General features: G+C 38.6%; 1 protein-coding gene across 1 annotated transcript; it reads left to right on the top strand.

Moving 5' to 3' along the window:
• The first annotated feature begins 22850 nt into the window (after window positions 1-22850).
• On the top strand, window positions 22851-23907 carry LOC145495141 (uncharacterized). Its single transcript, XM_081474720.1, has 3 exons — window positions 22851-23014; window positions 23369-23480; window positions 23723-23907. The coding sequence occupies exons 1-3, from the start codon at window positions 22942-22944 to the stop codon at window positions 23844-23846; spliced, it is 309 nt and encodes a 102-aa protein (XP_081330846.1). The 5' UTR covers window positions 22851-22941; the 3' UTR covers window positions 23847-23907.
• Window positions 23908-24582: the final 675 nt, after the last annotated feature.

Below are 24582 nucleotides of genomic sequence, written 5' to 3'. Positions count from 1 at the left end.
AACCGCGCGGCCATGGGCCGAGCGCGGTTCTAGGTTTACCCGTGGTTTATTATTATTATTTTTTTTTTTTTGGTCGGTGACCAGACGCAGACCTCCGCTCGGCCAAACTTTGAGTCACGCAACGTGTTTTCCGCCAGAAGCTGTTAAAACATAAACACACGGACAATTTTACGGATATTGTTTTCTTTTTTGTGGGTAAAATATATTTTCTTTTCGCTTTATCAAAGCGTTGGATTTAAAGGGAATAATAAATACGCTGAAAAAAAGTATTACGTCAGCCATGGAATGCGCTGACGTTGCAGCTTTCACTTTCGCTACGTGACAAATACGATCGTGTTTACCTTGCAAGTTTATTTCGGCAGAAGCGACGGTCATTAATTTATTTGTAATTTTGTGAGTATTTCTTGTGGTTTTACGCAAATGAAGTAAATCCTTTGACTGTTTCATCACAGCCAGTTCATAGATCGGAAGGAAAATTAAATATTTGCAAGCCAAGCAAAGAACGTGTCAGAACGTGCAAAGATTACGTCTTTGGTAGGGAAATAACCACCGTACTAAAGATAGCCGTAGATAACGCAATTCTTGAATTATGTGACTCGTGTGACTTCTTTGCTAACCCTTAACTCAAGGGGAAAAAACAATTAAATTTAATCGTGACTTTAAAGAAAGAAAGCGGTTTGTAATAGTGTTCGTATCTTCATGCCCATACATATCCCGAAGAAACTTCCAGATTAAGACTATTACGTCATCGGAGATGTCACGACGGCTACGCCTGATGGTGCGATAATAGAGTTTATGTTGATCAAGTGCTGTGATGTTACAGTAATCAATGAATCATCAAAGATTGCTTTGGAATATGCACTGCGTTGCAACTGTAGTACTAAGAAAACAGTTAAATTTTAAAAGCGCGGTTATAAGATCTAACAGATCTTCTGGTTTACTCATGAGTCGACACGAGGCATATGGATATGAGAAACTAATTTACTACGGTTTGAAGCGTATACTCTATCATATCTTTAAAGGACTCTCGACTGAGCAAGACGATGAAAACAGCCAGTACTGAGTGTGGCACTCAGTGTCTCATCTCAAATATAAACATTGTCGACCTTGTCGAATTTTATGGCCGTTTATGCTCGCTGTTTTACTGGAAATATTTTACAGAACAGCTCACAAGGACACTGGGAAGTTAAAATGGTTTCTATAGCAGCAGAAGGAACGTAAGTAACGGTGAGTCGTTGTTTCCTGTTTTAAACCGTTGACTTCCAAAGAATAACCTTGCGATTTGCATAAAATTGAACTCGCTTACCTGTCGTAACATTTTATTTTAATGACGGAGAACATTTTAATTCCCAGAGCTATAACTTTTCGAGTGAAAAAAAGCAATAACCAAGGTTTCCTAAAATGTAGATATTTTGACCAAATGATATATACCAGAGGTCATTTATACAAGTCAAAGTTGGCCTTTATTTGTCCCTTGTTAGGAGACACAAATGGCGGCTGTACAAATACCCTTCGTTAAAAAGCTACAAAATAAATCGTTGGAACTTCAAACTATTTTTCCTTCAATAGGTTCACGTAAAGGTATGTTTTGGGGAAATAAAAGAAAAAGCGATTTGTCGTGACTGTCTTCTGATTCTCGACACTATCAGAAAATCACTCTTAGATATTTATGTCGAGAATGAGCGTTAACTATAAGGTCTCTGCCATAAACACCTTCCACCTGATTCAGCATTGAATTCTGTCAAACTCTCCCTTCCACGGGTAGGCACGTATTAGAGGTAAGGCTATATTTAGGTTTGTATTATGATGCTCAATAATTTTGTTTAGAATTCAGAATTTTCGTTCGTGATCGCCAAATGTTTATTATTTTGTAGTTCCCTCGTTAGTCCTGTAATTCTAAGGCATGACTGCCCACAAAGTGAGCCTTGTGACTTCAGATTGTTTATCTTAAAGTTTATCGATAATACTTTAGCTCTAAACCCCACCACTAGTCATGTTTGGGTTTGTCTACTGGCCTTGACCTGAATCTCCCACAATGATCATGATTAGGTTTCTTGAAACTTTACTCTATATCGCTTGCTTCAAGAATTTTGTAGTTTGCCCTTGAGAGTCGCGTGAAAGTGTTTGGGTTAGTATTCAACAAAATTCGATTTACAATCGATGTTATTAAAGCTACGACTACGTAAGTAATGTGAAATTATCAGCGTTTTTTTTTTTTCTTTTAAAGCACGGTAGAAATCCAAGAGGAATGTAACTACTGTAACTATAACCAAGTAAGTAGTAGATAAATGTTGTGCTGTCGCATTGTATTGTAAGTATTTCTCATTGTAAGTAGTGTTTTTTTTTTTTTTTTCCTTTTTTTTTTTTTGGTCTATTAGTGTTAAATAAAGTTAATTGAACAAAAAAAGAAAAAAAACTACGGCTGCATACGTGTATGCAAACAAACAATTACTTCTGTGTTTTTATGTTTTAATCCGTCATTTTGTAGTCCTTGATATTCACCAATGTTTACTCTGCCGAAGGTTAAGCAGTTGTCTGTTTCGTAAACGAACGTTGCCATTTTCGCGACACTTTTCTCTCCTCATTTAAAGGAAAATAGAAATTGTAAGTAACTACCCGGTATGGAACACGGAGCCAAATCTCCGAAAAGTTAATTACAAAACGTGACTTTTGTAGATATTATAATAGAGTTGCCCCAACCATAAAATAAAAGACAACCGTAAGCAAACCAGTGTGAATATGAACAATTCAGCATTTGATGAGTGCGTTTTCCTCCATCCAAAAAATCCTAACCAGTTTTTACCTTATCGTAACTGCTCTTTTTCTTTGGCCATCGTAGCTTAATAAGAAATAACACACAAACTGCGGTGGAAAACACGACAATAAAACGCATTTTGGAAAACAAAATTCATTAAGTTGAAACACACGAAACGTCAAGTATTTGGAGTTTACCTGTGACATTCTAAAACAAATTTTCTTATCTCTTAAAAGAGCGTTTTCGACCACAACAAATCATGACCTGAGGGGAAATGTATGCATGCAAGAAAATCCTAAGGGCTCCTTAATCAGTATTGCATATTTTCCGTCTGTTCTTTACATGCTTCGAATTTTGACAGGAAAGACAATTAAACAGTTTTGCGTCATTACGGTTTCCGTAACACACATGGGTGTTTTTCCATCACTAAGTTTGCTCTGTACGCTTTGCTCTCACTTGACTAGTCAGAGTGGATGATGCCCAAATCAACTTTGCACTTTTTCTGCGCATTCCGTAAGAAATGTATGTGGTCATTTTCGCTTCATATGACCTGCAACTAAAAAATTAACGTTTTCGGATTCGTTGTACCCCATATGATAACCTAGTTGAACTAATAAACTCAATTTTAGCGATCAGTTCGTATAACAAGTCGGTGTAAGAGAGCATAAAAGCTGCAAGATCAGATGCACCTGATTAGGTAAAAAGAATGTAATGTCACAAATTCTGTATCCAATCAATCACCCTGGGCACACACGCCAACAAAAATGCCGGGGTGATTGCATCTCGGATCAACGGACGCGCGCATAAAAATTGAAAACAAATTTCAAAACGGTTGATTCTGTGCCATTTGAAGATGTTCTCGAAGAAATGACTCATACTGACACAGAAGTGTTACAAGAATCCAGTGACGAGGTAAGGGACAAAACAGAGAAGTTATTGAGTCAGCGGTCATTTGTTTCATAGAGTGCAGTGACCTAAAGGAAAATTTCGCAATTTTTTGTTAAACAAGAGGCAAAAAGATTAAGAGGTCTTTACGAACAACGTGCTCGAGAGAAAGATCCTTTTTCCATTTTCTGTGAATCATCACTCAACACAGGAGCAGAGTTAAAAGACGAGACCTGTACATGGTTGGATTTAATCTACAGGAGGCTGTCAGCTCGTCGGCGAATTAAGAGACCTTGGTATTTGCAGTTTACCCGTGACATTCCAAAGGAAATTTTCTTAGCTCTTAAAAGGACCTTTTCAACCACAACAAATCATGACCTGAGAGGAAATGTATGCATGGAAGGAAATCGCAAGGGCTTCTCAATCAGTGTTGCATATTTTCCGTCTGTTCTTTAGATGTTTCGAATTTTGACAGGAAAGACAGTTGAACAGTGTTGTGTCATTACGGTTTCTGCTACACACATAAGTTTTCTTTGCATGACTAAGTTTGCTCTGTACACTTTGCTCTCACTTAACCAATCACAGTACATCAGAGCGCTGGACGTTGACCTCACCCGACTGAAACAAAATTCTTCTTTAAATTTACTGTTTCACACCTGCACATGCTCATGGTAAACTTTGTTTGTACCAAAACGTAACTAAAAAGCGCTGTTAATTTTAGCAGCCGAAATGGACTATTCGAAGCAAAACGTTGTCAGCGACCCTGAACTAGACTACGTTTATGAAAAGGCTTGTAATGTCAATGGTTTTGTAAACGAAGAAGGCAGTGTAGATTCTCTGTCGTCTTCACTTGATTTATTCAAGTTTTTTTCTTCGAATTGTAGGGCTCTACTAGTTTTCTACGTCGTAATTTATGCCCAACCTTCACAGAAAATACACATTACGAAATTAAGAGAGCCAAAGAGTTTAGTTTCGCCAAATTGAATGCGAGGGATTAAAGAAATATATAGATAGTACATCTTGGAAAAACGATAAGAGACTGCTGCTAAGACAAGAGTGACGTTTTTGTTATGAAGACCGAAACTTTAAAAGGAAGAAAACGTCGCTGACGTCCACCTTGGTGAAATTAAAGTTTGGATTCTCGCGTCTATCTAGTGGTTCATAAAAAAAGGTTTAATTTCATCTTCGAGTGCAGTGGATACAGAATGCCACGCCGTTGCTTGTTCTGTGGCCGTTCAACAGGCGGACTTGTTACCTGCCAAAGTATTCTTTCACTTACTTTCTTAAATTGCGTGCAGCGGCATACCAGGTGAGTTTGGCCGAACCATGGTTCGTACTTTTGCGAGAGGTAGTCCAGCCGAATACCCATGGCGAGACCAAACCAGCCTGATATCCCGCCAAAGCGTACCAGAAAGGAACGATTAGGTATTTACCGTACCCAAATTCGGCCAAATGACCTGATATTGTAGCCATATCAGGTCAGTGACTTGATGTCTCAGGATATCAAGACAGTAGACACAGCTTCTGATTGGCTAGTTGGGAATTTAGTTACGGTAATCTAGAGTTACACGAAGAGATCTACTCACAGGACTCGCAGCTTGATATTGTAGCGGAAAATATCCTCAGGTAAGTCTTTCAACTGATTGTTTTCGAAGTCCCTACCAACAAATAATCACAATCAGTGTCAATTGCACGATAAAAGGGAAATTAAAGAGTGCGTGCTAGCAGGTTCCCTTCCTGATATAGGATACCACCTTACAGAAAACAAGAATAATAAAAATAAAAATGGGAAAACAAAACTCTCTTGCAAGATCCTTTCCATGTTGTTTCTCGATCTAGAAAATTCTGAGATCCCGGAATCGCAGGATCTCTTTCATTCGTGACACCACTCGTATTTAGCCTGATATATAGGAGATTAGGGCAGAGAGTCACAAAGGGTCCGCGCTGACTTAACATCGAATTTATCTTACACAACAAGCGTTTTAAAAGGCGACAATCGCCGAAATTGATGATCTTACTAAGAAACTATTAAGAAACAGTTTAATGTGTCAATTATATGGATATATAACTTGTCCATATCAACCATGTTTTGTCCGTCTTTATCAGCAATGTCTTTAAAAGGTATTTTGACTAAGTGTTTGTCTTTATTACGTTTTGATTTGTCTTTGTGTCATATTTTGTGTCGAATTTGTTGCAAATTCTTATAGTATTCTTTGATGTGCAAATCAATTTTGCACTTTTTTATGTGGTTACTTTGGCTTCATATGAGCTGTTACTAAAATTAACATTTTAGGATTCGTTGCGTCCCATATAATACCCTAAGTTGAACTAGTAAACTCAATTTTAGCAGATGAATGTAAAACAAGTCGGTGTAAGAGAGCATGAAAGTTGCAAGATGAGATGCAGCGCGGTGATTGGGTACAATTAATGTAATGTGAGAAATTCTGTATTCAATAAATAAATTTTCAAGTGGTTCTGGAACCAGTCCGATACGAGTTATAACAGTTACTGTGCAAAATAATAAGTCTGTCGTTAACTCGTGTTAATACAGTCGCTGCCTTTTCGTCCGTTTTGAGACTAAGTTGGCGACAGGCTACGTTCTGCAGCTCAGTGCTCCTGTTTACGGAGTGTAGGCTGCAAGTGCGCCGGTGTGCTTGTAAAATCGTGAGTTAATTGGTCTTTGAGAACATATTTTTACTAGAAGGGAGGACAGAATTGTCCACATTTTTTTTATTGAAAATCTTTCAAAAATTATGACTGTTTTATTTTATTTGAATCTCAACTTATCATATAAATAGAGACGCGGTGGCCTCATGATTAGAGCGCTCGTCCCCGGATCGAGCGGTCCTGGTTCGAGCCCTGGCCGGGGACACTGTGTTGTTTTCTTGGGCAAGACACTTAACTCTCACACAGTGCTTTTCTCCACTCAGGAGTATAAATGGGTACCAACGAATTGTTGGGAAAAGCTGACAAATTCCGGTGGAGTGACCTGCGATGGACTAGTTTCCACTCCAGAGGAAGTAGAAATACACCTAGCCGCTTCATACTATAAAAACTGGGATAAGGTCAGGCAGCTATGAACCAGTCCGGCAGCTCCAAAGCTTCACCTATCATGTAGGCACACATCAGACATCATCACACATCACCTCTTGCAAAGATGTTGAAAATATAGCACGGTTTCTGCTGCAATATATTCAGCTAAAGATATTACTCTTCACTCGTCTTTTACTTGCTTCAGTGTCTTAACGACAAATATGGGCAAATTGTATTCAAAATATGACTTTCGTCTTGCCAATTACATATAACGTACTCCTATAGACGAAAATGGCGTTAGTTGAAAATATGAAGTTTCGTGTCTCAGTTAAATGTCATTGTCAGAGAAAACCGGGCAGCAGGAAAAGATTGAGGTCGTCTGTTTATCTTCATCTTAATTTTCACAGTATAAAAGCTATCCGAAAAGATTAACAACCATGGCACTTAACGAGGTAGGTGTTCGTTTTTCTTTGAGATATCACCACATCATAATTTTGGCCTCGCAAGCGGTCTAAAATGGCCGAAATTTCCGGCAACTTTAGGTGAGGCTAAAAGATACTTCTTACAAATTCCAGAAAGACTTATTTTTTTGCGATAATATTTGTCCCCTTATTGGTTGACTGAGATATATTTGAGGTTTTTCGCTTTAATCCTACGCTTTTGTTGAGTTGCCATCTATCGCCGCTGAATCGTTAATGGGGGTGACTCAATTTTAGCCATTTTTAGCGACTTGTTTTTTCAAAAGTGCGGTATTTTATTTCTACAGAAAAGATATTTTTTTTGGCAGTCTTTTACACTACCATCACTATCCAGTTTAGTTAAAATTGTTAAAAATTTGAGGTAGGTCGTAGTAACTGGTCTTGCAAAGTCCCCCAAAAAATCATTAGCCAGAATCATTTCCCACCAAAATTTTTAGCGAAGAATATCACTTTATTCCCCCTTTCTGCGATATTTAGCCTTGATTTACTGAAAGATCTGCCAAAATAGTTAGTTGGACAGCACAATAGCATATTTTAGATGTGACATCGTTTTTTTACGATGTGAGCATTTCAAACTCGCCAAATCCTTACTATTATCTGGACTAAACTTTTCCGCAAAAATTCTAGTTTTTTAACGTCACGCTTCGGGGAGAAACAAAGTGGATCCTAAGTTCGCTTGTGATTTTTGCTATCAAGTAGAACAAGAAGTTTAACGCTAAAAGATTTGTAAAACACATTTAAACAACTAACAAGGTGTCGGTTTCCATTATCAAGGTAAAAAGTGAAAAAGTATAACGTCTACTTAGAGTATATAAAATATGAACAATACATAAAATATTTGCGGGTCCTACGCGTATAATTCTCAAGGTAGGAAACGCAATACAGAAAAACGTGTGCGAAAGTGTTACGTAAACAGCTTGGCGCGAATGGAGTCGGTTTGCGTGTTAAGAGAACGCTTGATGTCGATCTTTTACGTACGGCATCTCGTAGACTTAGCAATCGAATTTGCTGTTACATTTCCTCGGAACTTTGAAAAGGTGGCCAGTCTCTGTTTTGTTGTTCCCTTGCTGTGTTTCAAGGTGTTTTCCGATGACTGAATAACGGTGTTCATTTCTGCGTTGATTTAAGTGTTGGACAATGCAAAAGTTCGAAGTGTTCATTCTGAGGAAAATGATAAAAAAACATTTATTTTTTTCTCAAGCATCTGAGCGGGCAAGAATCCTAAATCCTCGAATTTGATTGGCTAATCATACGCACGTGACCGGTCCAGCTTTTCACGATACGCTGGGAAAACTTGCTGTTGCAGTTACCCTGGAGGCTATTCGATGCGAGTTTTGAATGAAAGGAGCGTTAGTGATGGAGGAAATTTGTGTCGTCTGTGGTGGTGATTCTCATATGAGTTTAAAATAGTGTCGGAGATACCTTTTAACTGTGATAAAGTTGGCCGTGAGCTGTAGTTTACTATACTTTGCTTGCTGCTGTCCCCTGAAACGGGCTGGAGCATTCGCATATCGGAAAGCAAGGTTATCTGTTTATTTAAACTGATTTCAAGAAGTGATGTTTCGATGTTTTATTCTTGACATCAATTAGTGTACCAACAGTTAATTTGAGAATGAGAAAAGTTGAATTTCTTAAATAAATTAATCTCATCAATATTTTGTTTATCAGGCTTGTTAAATTTGAGATAAAGCAGTGGTTCTCGGCTTACCAAGACCAATTTTGTGCTTGGTTTAGTCTCGCTCGACTGTCGACTGAGACTGCTCGAGTATTTTTTCTAAGTCATTTCTTAGAAAAGAAACGGTGTGATCTTTTTTGTTACTGCTTCTCGTACCTGTTCAATGCCTCGACAAGACTTTTTTTGTACCTTATCTTTCGCCCAGTCACGTAAAATATTATCTAAATTGTTAAAATTTTCCGCCATTTTAAAACACAGAGGGAAAAGCTTTGTAATAATGACGTCAATCGTGCGTCTGTCCTCTAATAGATCATAGGCGAGAACCAATCAAAATGCGAGAATAACTTGGGTTATTATATAAAAGATCCCTGCCATTAACATCTACCGCTTGATTTAGCATCGAATTCCTTTACACCCTCCCTCCCACGGGTAGCCACGTATTAGGGACAAGGCCATATCTAGGCTTGTGTTATAGGGGTTATACAATTTAGACAATTTTTGACAATTTAGAACGATTTGATTATTATCACTTTCCAATTGCTTAAATTTTCCAATTTCAGCAATTGGAAAGATTTATTTCATGTATACTGCAGATCAGTTCACTCCTCACGGGAAGATATGAGCTTAATTGATTGACCTCGCTCCCAATGTGTGCCTTCATAGCTCAGTTGGTAGAGCATCGCCCCGATATCGCGGTATCGCGGTATCGCGGAGGTCACGGGTTCGAATCCCGTTGAAGTCTAGATTTTTTTTCAGGCTTCTTCTTTCCAATTGCTTAAATTGGAAAATTTACTGCGATGATCATTCTTCACTTTCATCTACAACCGCAGTTCAAATATGAATTATTTCATGTGTACTTCGCATCCTTTAAGTTTACTCGTCCCATGTGGCCACATAGCTACCGCTGTGATATTTAAGTTTTTGCATTTGTCAGTCAATTACTTAAGTAGAGGCAGCAGCGAAGTGGAAGTAGTGAAGTTAGACGGAGATCATGTAAGATAGACTTCTGGCAAATAAAAGACCCATAGACCGGAGTCTCGATATTCCTCCTCGTTTGGACGACTGAAACGTACAGTTTCTGAATAATTTCTTCATCTATTCGGAAGGCACCATTCCAAGTTCAGAATATTTAAAAGAATGGAGAATTTTCAAAATGAACGCTGCGCGCTTGAACTTAAAATCCTTTCAAGAACTCGTGTTCAAGGCATTATAGAATCGCAAACTCAGTGATCGCCTGCAGCTAGGTGAGATCGATTCACCGAAATATAAAAAGCTAATCATTTTTAGACGATGATGACAACTGTGAATAAAGTCAGCAACGATAAGACAAAGGTACCGGATGAATTCATTTTTCGTATTGTTTCGTTTGTTTGTTTTACTGCTAAACTCGATGAGTAAATTGATTCGCAATCGATGCACATGTAAGTTTATCATTAAAACTACGATTGCATAAGTGTATGCAAACAAACAATTGCGTCTATGTTGTTATGTTTTAATACGTTATTTTATTCCTTGGTATTCACCTCTGAAAATTGTACTAAAACAGTTATTCGCCTCACGCTCAGTAAACATTGGCAAATATTCACTGAGCCTTCGGAGCAGTTGTCCGTTTCGCAACGGTCGTTGCCATTTTTATGACTCTTAGAAATATTTTCTGAACTATCAACGAATTTTTCTTTACAAAATTAAAGAAAAGAAGAAATTTGTAAGTAACCAGCCTCTGGCTCGGGAGTAAGGGGGCGTGTCTAAGCAAAACATTGGTGGATTCATCACTGGCAGTGTGATTCCATGTTTCAGATAGCCAGATTATTGGTAAGTTTTTCTTTATTTCGCTCCTCGACTTCATCTCCAATGGCCACCCATGGATTGTCTTCCTCATCTTCTTCCCCCTCTGGTTCTTCATCTTCTTCGTCCTCTGGTTTTTCATCTTCTTCGTCCTCTGATTCGTCCTCTGGTTCTTCATATTCGTTATCCTCACCGTATTCTTCTTCTTCCGCTATCTGTTCAACATCACTAACGTCCCTCTTATTGTACCCCTTTCTGATCTGTATGATCTGACCAAACGTCTAACGACACACTTCATTTTATAAATTTTTCAGTGTATTGGGTGTTCGTTGTTAAACATCATACACTTCCACTCGATGGAGTTAACAAGTGGGATTCGCTGGTAACAGCAGGTACTCGTTCTTACGCGCCTTGGGGTTTGGGCAGGTGGTATTGGCGAATATGGAACTGGTAATCGTACCAGCAGCCACCACTAGTAAGGCCATCCCATTGAAGAGAGCCTGGTATACCTTGAAAACACGGTACATGTGACTGTTACACCACCATTGACAATGGTAGAAGGCATAGAGCGAATCCAAGGAGTGCAAGACGTCGGGCTCCTATTGCACAGCTGCTGCTTTCAAGCACGTTCCTTGCAAGAGCGAAATGGCTTCTAGAGGCATGTTTGGATCCTTGTTTTTTTTTTGTTTTTTTTTTCTTCACGGTGTTTTCTTTATGTACTGTCTGTGGTGATGGGAGAGGGGCTTGATCGTGGATCCGTTCTTCCAAAGGAATAGCGATCTCTACTGGAATAGATGCTGGTTCTGCCATGGCTTCCAGGCTTGTTGCATCTTCACCACTACTTGGGATAAACTAACAGTGCAACTCAACAAGGGAAGCTTGGTTTTCATGTATAACTGCGGCGACCTCTCAAACACGTTGGACACCAACGTATTGATCAGTTGGGTGATGTTTTGGATCAACTGGTCCAACGACTGGCAAAATTCCTGTTCTTGCACTTCGATATTCACAATATATCCTCAACGGTGTCTTCGGTGTAAATCAAGAAAAATGACATTGGGTAGGCACCTTAATACCTTTCTTGGAACGTACTCACACCACACGACAATGTCTTTCGAAAAAAAATAAAAATAAAAATAAAAATAATACACCAGGGCCTTTATTCATAAACGCCTCCAAGTATTTTTTCAAACCATAACAAGGTTTCTTTTTAAACAAATCAATGTTCTATCCGTTTGTACCCTCATGTGTGTCGAACTTGACAGACCAGATTGTCTGATGAGAGACCAGACTGTCTTATGACAGGCGACTTCTTCCCCGGCGGTGTCTTCTCCTCACAAGTTAACCCCGTTTTCATTTTTTTTTTTTCTGAGAAATCTTTCGATTTGTTCCCGGAAGTGAAAAACACTTACGAAGCATATAAATTTCGGTGGAGGAAAACGTAAAAGGGAAGAGACAATTCTCATGTGATCTTTACATGATGTCTTACGGAAAGGCGTCTAATAACAAGGCCACAGAAATTCTGTTGTAACATTTCTTATCAGAGATAGAACGTAATTTCGGTAAGGATTAAAATGCTCAATTGCTTTAAGAATATCGACCCATCGTTCCATCGTCTGCATTATAAGAAAACGATTATCAGGAATCTTCTTATATCAGCTTCTTATATTCGTATCAGAGAGGGTATCTCCCTTTCCATGACCTCAGCCTATTGAGGGGCCATCCCCCGTTGCCGTGACGTCAGACCCAGCGAGAGGGTATTGGGTATGGGGTATACGCGGCGGCCATCTTGAATCCATTTATTTTCCGCCCACTTAGCCTAACCTATACGGGCCACCCACCTGTTTCGCCGCCTGAGCCACCTGTTCACGTAAAGGTGACGTCATGTTTTCTCACACTTTTATTGGCGGCATTTTTCTATAAATTAAAAACGACGTTGCAATCGGGTAATTTGGCAGCTATACTACTACTGTCATAATCAGCTAATACTTCCCTTTTGTTCATGTAAAAAGTTGCATTCCACTGAAAACAGGTTATTAAAGACACTTTCTTTTTTTTTTTTTTTTTTTGCAGGGAATGCCACTTGAAGGAACCGTCATGTCATAATGCACAAACTCCCTTTTAGAATGCCACACTAGGTATTACTTAAGAATTCTGATGAACATTTACCCTTTAAAGGCTGGATGCCTCCCCCCTCACCCCCACCACCCTTCGTCTTTAACACTTGTCCTGTCAAGACATGCATATGAGAACTTCATATTTTTCACATATATTGTTCAATCATGCTGTCAAATTTACAAGTTCCTGCTTCATTTATGCACCCCCTTAGGGGCCCTTCCACACCTCCAGTTAAACTTCCATTGATTGTGACTGCCCAACATATTTCTTTAAGGGCACAAAGTCATGTAAAGGTTTACCTCAGCTTGATTGCTAGTAAAAATCAATTGGCAAGTTTAATAATTGGAGATCTCAAATTTAAGATAGTTATACTTTGGTGGGAAGGAAAAAAATGTGACTTTTCTGTTTTATCAGCAACCAGAATAAATGTTACCAACCTTTTCACTTTAATGCCATAGTGAAGAGAAAGCTAGGGTGGTGAAATTCAACCATTTTTCAGTACACAAGGATAACTGAACATCGACCAATGAAGACACAAAACAAAGCAAAATAGGGCGAATTCTCTAAGGCCAATATCAAGGTTTTCAGCCCTGACTGCTATAACACTAACTACAAATAAAACCACTAAAAATGGAACAGGCAGGGTTTGTATGGCCAGATATGGTCAGAATGAGAGCGTAGCAGGACCCTGTTGATAACAGTACTTTGTACTGAAGGGTTATCCAGGGTTAATATTCGACGATAATGATGATGATGATGATGATGATGATGATTTTTAGCTGCTAAGCACACTGAACGAGAATGAAGCTTATGGACTTCCAGTGTCTGAGGGAAAACGGATTCAATCAATCAATGTTTTATTTGGTAATGCAGGTTTTATGAAAAGTAGCCTTCATTTGGTGCCAAAAAATGGCATATTTCTATGTTTTCCGTGGACATTATCTGTTCCGAGAAGGAAAAAAACTAGATAAGAAAACAAGGCCAACAAACCTTCACAACAAAACCCAACACAAAAAAAAGAACAAAAAAAAAAAAGAAAAGAAAAGAAAAGAAAAGAAAACTGCTCTACGATTAAAGCCAAGAAATTCTACCGTACAGCGGACACAATTACAGCACAAAAGACCAATAAAGTCGAAACACCAAGAATTGAATTCAAAGGCCTGATAACTACCAACAGAGGTGCTCGAAAACAGAGATAAACCGATCATATCGCAGGGAAATTTTGGTGGAAATCAAGAAATAAACAACACTCAAATGGATTGATGAGAGAAACGGCCGGTTCAATCGAGAAAGGGAGACACGCAGATTAAACGTATATTATCAATGGATAAAACGTCCTATTAACAAGACTATTGGTAGGACTTTTCAGACAGAAAACGCGAACGTTTTACGTTGATTTTTCTGGTCCGGTTTTCAAGATGGCGGTCCCGCCACTTACCCGCAACAAATATCAAGAAGAATACACGACTACGCACGTATAAAGCTAAAACAGATTATGCACACAGACAAAAAGCAACAACAAACTGTAGACACCTACACTTAGTTAGCGAACAAAAGCGATATTAGGCTTGTTTTTTTGTCTTTGTTAACCTCTGTCGTCCTTCTTCAATGGCGTAATCTGAATAGGCCACTCGAAGCGCTCACTCGTTGCTATGTGACGTCACAATAGCTACGACGAGTCGGTCACGAATCAATACCGGAAAACAATAGAGTCACCCCCTTCCTCCTGAGCGTAATGTAAAACGCAAAATGAGCTGCTCATTTTCAGCTGCTGACAGTGTGTGCGGTCCAACACCATGCGCGCCAATTGAGCTTTATGTTATTCCTCTAAAACTATGCAGAAAGGATTTAACAGATTATTCAACTAATCTGGGTGTCAGTCGAAGTCAAGGCTTCGGGACACAGATTAACGAGACTGATGTTATTCTCATCGCGCCGGATTGCATTCACTATCAGAGGAAGACAGGGAAAGGATTACCGTATGTCCAAAGCACAGATACCATTTAACAACACATTACCAGAAGTTCAAGTCCAGTGTTCTCACCCATCTTACAGTGATGAAGCGAAAAAATTAAAAAAATCCTCGTCGGGTAAACAAACAGGTGTCGGAAGAAATATATCAGGAGTTTCAAGCTTCAGTTCCAATAGGATCCGGTAAGTAAAATGAGGCAATATTCAAATTATTTCCTCGCAATTGACCTATTTTTGGTAGTTAATTTACTTTTTATATGTTACATTAAGGTATTTTCACCTTACGTGTAGTTTCTTATTAGTTCGGAAATCTCAGCCAATAACAGATGCGTTGTCTTGTTACCATGTAACATTTCCTTTAATTGAAATCAACATTTTTTTGCGTATTTTAAAACTAGTAAATCTAATATTGTTTCAGCCTGTGTAACACTGGTCGAAAAGGTCATCCAAGCAGATTAAAAGTGGAAGATGAAACCTCAAAATGTGAGGGCAGTCTTTAAGGTGAATGTTTTGGGTTAAAAGTGGAACACTTTTCCCTTGGATGATATATAAACTCTGACAGCACTGTTTTATTTATTCGACCCCGAAACAATTTTGTGAAGATGCCAATAGAGTTAAAGAGTTGGGCGTCGCAGGTTCTACGTAAACATGATGTTTTTTTCTTTTTTTGTTTTTAATTCTCATTAGCGTTCTTAAAGGTCCGGCAGCTCTTCCTATCCGTCTCTTATATCATATTTATTAAGGTATTAAAGCGGAGACCGCTAGTAATCTGGTTTCGCCACAATGTTCGTTGGTCTCTAAGGGCGGAACGAGGCGGTGTGTTGAAGGCACAAATGTAATGGCAGGCTGCTGTAAGGGTAGCCACCCTATGCAAACCTCTGTTTAGTAAGCAAATAGACGGATTAGGAGCACTTTCTACTCAACTCCTGCGAAAGGCACAAATGTAATAACTAGTCACAAACATAACAAAGGTCACAAGAGTAATAACAATCGGCCTCAAATGTAACAAAGATCACAAGTCTAATAACAATTGCTCACAAATGTAGTAAAGATCACAACTGTAAAAACAAATGATCACAAATATCATAATACCATTTAATTGTTCAGTAAGCGTCAATGAAATACATAACTGGCTTTAGTGAAACTTTTTTCTTAACTAATGAAATTACGCTGTTTAACTTAAAAGTGACTTCACTGTACTGTCTTTCTCTCAGAGCTCTCGCCTGTGGTTCCGTTTTTAGGAATGTGCTCAGGACTTTGTCTTTACTTTCGGCATATTTCACTCGCATAAACCAGCATCTCCATGAAAATTAGTGACGCGAAAGAAAACTATGTTTAGTAACACGAGATTTGATGGTCTTTTTAGACGTGGAGCAATAATTTTGAATTTACCAACCACGATCGGAAGATGAGGTAAACTGAAAAGACAATTGCCGCCATGAGCTCGTCCTGCCGCACGTTACCTGCCAATCACCTATTGTTAGAGCAAGGTGATCCCTTTCTGGTATGAATTAACTTTGACGTTAAGGCGTTAGAATGCTTTACAAGGATGACGCCACCAAAAAACAAACAAACAAAACTTTTCGCTTTTATTCCGATCGAAAATTTAGTGAAGATAGGCCTACCTTTTAAGTTCCAAATTTGCAGTCCCTCAACCGATGGACTGAAATTTCTCCAGCTTATTGTTGAACATTTTCCCTCAATTTATTTTGTTTTTGTTTTTTTTTGAATTATCTTCATGATTTTTTACAGGAAGTGCAGATGATTTGTTAATCTAATTACTTTCTTTCTACGCACTTCAAAGAAACATCAAGAAATTATCGATTTATGTGTTTGCTTCTCAAGAACAAAAACATTTAAAGACGCCAGACTACATGACGCACTTTAATTTCAAAAAAGTGATGAAAGGTGTATTTTTATGAGAAGGCGTTATCTGAAGGCTGTTCCAAAAACGCGGAGTGCGGAGTGCGGAGTGTTAAAAATAGTAAAAAAATATAGTAAATATGCAAAGAAAAATTAAAAATAAAATAAAATTTAAAAATGAATTGAAGGAATATTAAATACTTAAACAAACTAAAACTAGAAATTTAGGAAATAATAATGGTAAAAGTTCACGCTGCCTGTGGTGGACCGTTGATATCGGGACTGTCTAATCAGCGCGGGTCACGGGTAAAGAGGTGCTAAGGTTAAGTTTCACTGACTTCTAGCCGGTCTATCATCCTCTTCTCAGAAGACTCATTCTTCTCGCCACAATGGAATGTGAAAGTTAAGACTCTTGCTCGGTCGAGCGTTTTTGAAACAACTTTAACGAAATCAAATTTACGATAAAAATGTTTGCTGGCTAAAAATTTTTAAAACGAACATGACCTTTGGGCTGGCAATCTACAACCTTCGACGGATAAAAATGGAATGCAGAATGATAAAATATATGCAAGAAAAGGCGAGATAAAAATAAGAAGAAGAACAAGAGAAAAGTAAAAATGTGTAAATTAGGTGACTATTGTTTAAAAAAGAATACTATTCTGGCTTGGAATCGCTTAGAATTATTTCCAGCATGCTTCGTAGCAGAGGTGTGCCAAGCCTCCAGAGTTTTTGTAATGCGAAAAAAGCCTTTGTCGACGACACTAGAGTTATCAAATCTATGCAATGGTCGAATGACCACGCATGTTTCGCAATGTTTGACCATTAGTACATGTTTTGACATTCCTGATATTTTCTTTCTTACGAGTTTCAACACACCGGCCAGTTTTGCCTACATATCACCAATCACAATCGGCGCAGGGTATCTTATAAATCACGTTCGGTTAATGTTTGATAGGTGGTCTGAATTTAGGAGAAGGAAACTCTCGTTGTAAAGACTTGAAGGGCTTATTTATAAATAAAGGCTTAGTTACATTTGTTTCATTCTTTTATTTTTCTAATCTGAAATTTCTGTTATATGGCTTAAGATTTTCTTTCCAAATTTACCGTTCAGTTTCCTATCCCGGCCATATTTGAAGACATTCCATCTCATTTGATTACTGTAAAACTTTACAATCATATATCTCGAGGAAGTTCAATATTTGCCTGTGTCGTTGAAGGTGTCAAAAAAAGTGTCAGACATTTATTATTTACTTGTTAAAGTTGTAATCTTAATAGTTTTAAGATGCGCTTGTTAATACAAATCAAACATGTTCACTTCCTTATAAAGTTATTGCGATATCTGTCAAGAGCATCATGAAAAATTAAACAAACATTTAATACATGATCCTCAGTTACAGCAGCACAGAGTTCATCCGTTTTAATGCTAATATGGTTTTCTAAGAGGTGCCCTCTGTAATTTTCAACTATGACCATTTGGACCAGAAAAAATCAAATTCCTCAAACTTTCTCAGATGAATGGTCTAGATAAGTGATTCACAAAAATATAACTTTCAGTTCAATTCGATTCGTATTTTAGCGCTGGGGCCACCATCTTGGTTTTGCCCCTCTGAGAGGGCTTTCAGCGGCCATTTTAGGGCACATTTTTAACAATTTGCCATACAAAGAAAACGATCTAAATCCCGGTAAAAACCCTTTATTCGAGACAAGCAAATGTTTCTTGTTACATTGAGAGGCTGTTTTGGCAATTTGATCATCACCTGATTTTTCTACAGAATTTTAAATTTCTTCCCTTTCGGACTACTCATGAAGCGCCACAAAAAAGGCGAAGTTTAAAGGAAAATATCGCCAAAAGTACATCACTTGAGATCCCAAAACTACCCTCCACTTAAAGAGCAATGTCTCACCTGTAAACACATGCAATAAAATTTTGGGGCAGTTAAAACTGTAAAATGTTAGAAGAAGAAGTTTAAGCTGTATTTTTGTCAACAAAGACCGCCGTCCTAATTAGCATAATAACGTGAAAGTAACGATGCACAGAGAAAATAATGATATATTCCACTTACCTCGCGACATGTCGACAACTGGATGTTCCACGATGCCTCATGTTATATTTCCAGTATGTTTCAGCCACATTTTCGGTGATTAGTGTACGAAATCACTCTCAGACATCGCCACGGTTAAGCAGATTTCAACTCTCCGAAGTCCGCTTCATAACATCTATCAATATTATTTGTCTTTTGCCTCATAAGCTGCCGTTTACAAGAAGTTTAACAGTTTGCTGAGATCCTAACTGACCCAGAAGTCTGTTAGCAGCCTTTAAAATCTTCCTTTTAATTGAAGATTCTCATCAAGAACTCGTTTAAGCTCAGTTCTGTTTTGATCTGTTATGCACTCGCCATTATTCCACAGATTGCGTTACATTTGACAAATGCGCATTCCAACGGGTAGGGGTAGGGTGGGTAGGAAGTGAAAATGTAACCGACATTAAAGCCATTTTACGCATTTCTGTGGCTAAACTAGTAACTGGCTTTCCCAGAATGATTTGAACATGAGCTTCTGCTTGCAGGTATTTTCTAGGTTATTTTTGTAGAGTAGGTGAGGGGGGGAGGGGGGGAGAGGTCATGTATTAAAAAAGAAAAAGAAAAAAGAAAATGATAGACAGTATCAGGTCAAAAGATTATGATCTGTGTATCTTGATCAGCTTTATCAGTTCATCATTGAGGCCAGTGAGGCCCTATTAGGGGGTTTCAGGATACTGGATATTTGGGTAAAAAGTTAACAGGATGCAAGAAATTTAGGAGAAATATTAATGGGGTAGAGCATGTTTAGATCAGATAAAACAGGACATTAATTGAGTAGGAAATCGTTGAGCTGGATTTAACAGGATACAAGATATTTAGGACAAAAATTAACAGGATAAGGGATACACCGACACCCCCCTCCCCCACAATGGGGCCTCAACAATGGTCAGCTATTTAGGATGAAATAAATGTATGTCAACTGCTATAAGCATTTATTCTGGACTCTTAGTACTTATATTACGGTGGAATATGAAAGTTTTGTATCAGATTTTAGGGGTTTTAAGGTTGGGTAACGCAGCTCCTTGTTAGTAATTTCGAAGCCCACACTTGTTACACTGAATAGATAGATAAAGACGAGGCTGGAGAAATAAACAGAGAATGAAATGTGTCCCGAATTCTGTACCGTTTAACACGAATTTCTTACATGGCAACCTTTGTGTCTACAAAGAGATCGAGGCACAACATTCCACACTATATTTGTAAACAACTATCCATATCAGACTTTGTGTTTAATTTTTGGACAATGGCACACCGTTTATGGGCATTTTTTATTGTTTGCAGCTTGAAAGGCGCTATTGTTTCTAGAACAAAGAACCGACTCTCAGCCAATTTCCGAGCGCGAGATTCAAAATCTTCGCTGACGACCAGATGCTGACAATATCACCCTTCTCGTGGTGGGGTAGGGGAAATGTCGCTCAGTACAGCGACATTTTTCCGGGGTACGGAAGGGAAAATTTGTTACATGAAGCGCGGGTTGTAGAAGTTATTTCTTTCTTGTTGCAAACCGGCGAACGCCAACGTTCAGAAACGCACGCTTAAATTGCCAGGGTGTGTATTTTAAAATACAAATGAAAAAGCGAAAAATAAACTGCAAGTAAAACCCAGTCATCGGCAAAGAAAAGTGAAGCGAAGAAATAAGCCTTTTTTTCTGGTCTGTTTAATGCTCTGCAATAGGCCAGCCGCTAGTAAGCCAAACACGCTGCGTGGAAAGTAGCCTACTTGCAGCGACGAACTGCCGTAGTTTCCGCCACTATCAATTATGTTCGAAATATCAGTAAACTCTTGGGAGGGTTAAATTGTCATGATAAAATTATTGAATGTCTTTAAGTATAAGAAAACAAAAGCGCCTTTCGTGTTATTTAAAAACACAATTGCGCTATTAGTGCTGTTACTCCCCCAATTCAAACTAATCGATTTTTACTCTTTCCAAACATATTAAAGTTTATAATTAGTCAATCTAAGAAATGGTGACAGGATTCTTGGGGAATTTAGTTACCAAACACTTTCATTGCATTAGTTCCACTAAAGTATTCATAACTTGAACGCTTTCGTGGCTAGTTGTGTATTGTTTTATCGTCTTTGTCTCTTAATCGTCAACAAACCATTAATTGACAAAAACTTTACTTTCCATGTAGAAGCGCGTGCCGCTAACCATTGTCAGGTCTTGTGCACAACATGAATAAAGTTTTAATGAAGACCTCTATTCAGCTTGTTCTCCGAATTGGTTATTTAAAAAAGTTACCGGCGTATAACATGTTTTGAGTGCAGCTGAGCGTCTTTGAAATTCGCGCTTAGTTGACACCATTGTTTTCTTGTTGTCATGAATGGTCATTGAGTTCTAGTTATTCTAATGAGGTAAATGGTTATAGAGACGCGTGCTTGACAACAATCATTTCGCTATTGTCACTTGACAGCAACCATTTCGCTCGTGTTTAGATCGTCGAAAAAAAAGTTTTCTAGGCAATGTTTTCCAAGTTTAAGATAGAGAAGGCGCCAAACGTCCTCTACAAACGCGGACCGAGGCATTTTGAGGTAGAGCAGTCTGCTATCTCTTTGCCACTCCTTGAGGCGTACGACCAGCATATTCGCCAACTGCAGGCTGAGGTTCAGCAGCTACGAGCCGAAAATAATGGCCAGGCGGTGGAATTGGCAGGGAGAAGAGCGGAGAATTTCCAGCTTCGCCAGGAACTTCAGCTTCTAAGACAGGAAGTTGACCAAAGTCGCCTTGCAGTTGACCCTGTAAAGAACACAGTAAAATTTAACGTCAGCCGCAAAAGCTATTGGGACGTGGACAGGGCTGCGCGGTCTTTGAAGAGAAAAAAAATCGGAGCCTTCCTCCGAAATGCTGTAGAGATTTTACCAGCAGAATTTAAACCAATCGAGGTACGTATCATTTCGAAAATTTATTGGTAATTACTCAGTGTTACATTCACCTGTCGCTGTTTATTCCTTTCACGCTATAACCAAAGATTCTTAGTGAGCGCGTCTGAAATAAAACTTTTTATGCAGGCGATACCACGTGAAGACAAAACAGCTTGGTTACTATTTTTTGCCAGAGTTTACTGCAATTATTTACCTCTGATTTAAAACTCAAATATATTTTCTTTGCTTTTAATTCGCTTTGCGGCAAATTGTTCTTATGAAGAAGCTACGTAGCCATATGATGAGATATGATGCCATCGCTGTACAACCTGAAAGGGTGACGTATGTAGTGTGCCCACGGTATATCGATAACTTTCAGCGGGCTTTGAGCTGAAACCGCTGAAAAAAAGATGGCTGACAACATGGCGGCTAATTACACGCAGTTGCTGTTTCGTTGCTGTTGTTTACACGTTTATATTCCTAACATTTAATCCTCATTGCCGCATCTGTTTCCTTCTTGCCGACCTCAGAGTCATTTATTTTGCGATTTTTTGTTGATTAACGTAGTTTACCTGATTTTACTCGTGCAGACGAACGTAAGCGTAGTTATTAAGATGCTCTGTTTATTTTTTCACACAGGTTAAATTTTATGTTAGCGGCCGTGAACTTGTAATCCCACTATCTGACAACCAACATGACGGCGATGACGACGAGGGCTACGCTCACGAAGTCGTACAAAGGATCTTGGCGGCGAAGGATGAAGGACTTGTAAGTGACAAAGCCTTCCACGAATTCAGGATGGCGCTCCCTGAAAAAGTTAGAAGTCACGTCCCGCCACTGTCCGCAGTCAAACAGGAAAGGAAGTCCCAAAACAAGGAGATCCAAGTAATTCAAATCCCGGAGGTAAATTAATTATTAGAGAACACGACCATTCATATCCCATTTATATTTGGCATTTGCTGATGAGCAACCTTATCATCAAAAGTCTTTAATAATCATCTTTGATAATCATAATTATTATGACCATCCATGGCTCTTGTTGGCCTTTCTATGTTTGTTTTTAGTGTTTTTACCGTTTTAAGCTGTCAATTTGATATTTCTGTTTATTTAATGACAATTTGGTCAGTGCTGAAATTGCCTTAAATTGTGTGATCTGGTCCCTTGAACTAATATATTAGAGTAAGTTTATTTTGATTTGTAGTGTTCAATACGTGTGCGACTGTGGCAAGCATAATAATTTGCAATTTATTTTTTTTTGGTCATAAATAATTGCAGGCCAAACAAGTTGATGGTGCCCGGAGGAGTATTTGTGATGTTTTGCAGTATTTAGTCGCAATACCGGAAGTTAAGGATGCCATCAAAAAAGATGGTTCCAAAATTAAACTCCGATTCGCAGCTGATGGGAGGAGGACAAGCAAAAGGATTGGCACAGTTATGGCTGTGTTCAACATTCTGTGTGAAAATAAAGCTACTTACGAATACCAGTATACTCTGGCACTCTACAATGGTAAGTGCAGAGATTTTAATATCTTAACATTTTAATTCCTGTCGCATAGATGCCAAGCTTCAATACCAGGTTTCTCTTTAATGGGTGGTAAATGGTCTCTGAAACAAATATGTCTCACAAGAGTTTAGTCAAATCTTAGTCTCCCATAGAAAAACACCTTGTCTTGCTCTCTAGTTAAGTCTGCATTTACCATTTGCAAACCCTTTGCCTTCATATGCAAAGCCTTCAAACACATTTAACCAAGAGTCATTATATTAATTAAAAAAAAAACAGTTCCCAATCTTTCTTGTTAATTTTGCTTTGGTGCTCAAAATATGTCACAGTCAGTGAATCATGCCTATTACCATTCCATAGGTAAAGAAGACTATGAAGAATTGAAAGCTTGCCTTGGGCAGACCTTTCAAGAAATCGATGATTTGAAAGCAGAAGGAATATCAATTGATGGCGAACACTTTGATGTTGAGTGGTGAGTGTTGTCTTTTCTCTAAGATTAACTGATCACTCCTTTCTCTTTAAAAGCCTCAGATGAATAAGTCCTAAATCATGTTTTCATATTGGCTTGACAATGCCGATTGCTGACTTAAACACAGACATTTAAAATCAGCTTCATGCATTCTAAACATAAACAAAACACCTCAGATACTAACAAATAATGACCTTAAAGGTGTTTACTGGTTAATTTACGTTTAATAATTTGTTTATTAACAGGTATTGTTGTTCCGACTGGAAGTTTCTGGCTCTTGTTTATGGACTAAATGGAGCTAGCTCCAAATACTTTTGTATTTGGTGTTATTGCTGCAAGGATCAAATCAACAACCTTGATAGTAAGTAGGGAGAATTTCTTTTTGACATTTTGTATTTTAATTTCATATGCATCATCACAGAGCCAACAACAAGCAAGGCGATAATAGAAATATAGAAGTACTAGTAGACTGACTAAATATTCTCTAACAACATACAAAAAATGCACATCTGCTATTCCATCAGGTGAGCCTACAAGTATCATATAGTATATAGAGAAATGCCATTTTCTTATGCGCATTTTGAATTTTGGAGTTACGGCGGTGCGTGACATGAAGCCAAGATCGCTTTAGCCATTTTAGGAGTTAAAGTATTAGGAAAAGTGTTTTTGTAAATATTTTTTGGTTCGGTTCTGATAATCAGTCGTCCGAGAGCCAAAGTAAGTTCCAGATGTTAACACTATGCTCGTGAATGGGCACAGAAAACTTCGTCGCTCGCAAGAGATTTGGCCCGGAAGGAAGTCCACCGAACAACTCTTTAAAGGTCTCGGCATCCATCGGCATGGTAACGGACGCACGTCTCACGATGCTGGTTGTTGGTGGTTTCTTCATGTTCAGCTTCTCTGCAACTAACACAGCCAAGGTCTGCAGCAAGCCTGGAGTTCCTTGGTGGCGTGTCCTAAAGACTTGTTTTAGGCGCTCGTTTGTATCGGCTTCATCCACCCAGCTATCGTTCTTCTTTCCATAGCCACGCCAGCGAACAAGATACTGAACACGACCGTGAGCGTCCGTGCGCTTATCGAGCACTTTCGACACTTCATAACACTT

This window comes from Orbicella franksi, chromosome 8 (genome assembly GCF_964199315.1).
Source record: "Orbicella franksi chromosome 8, jaOrbFran1.1, whole genome shotgun sequence".
NCBI classification, from domain to species: Eukaryota; Metazoa; Cnidaria; class Anthozoa; order Scleractinia; family Merulinidae; genus Orbicella; species Orbicella franksi.
This window is presented reverse-complemented; position numbering and strand designations above follow the sequence as displayed.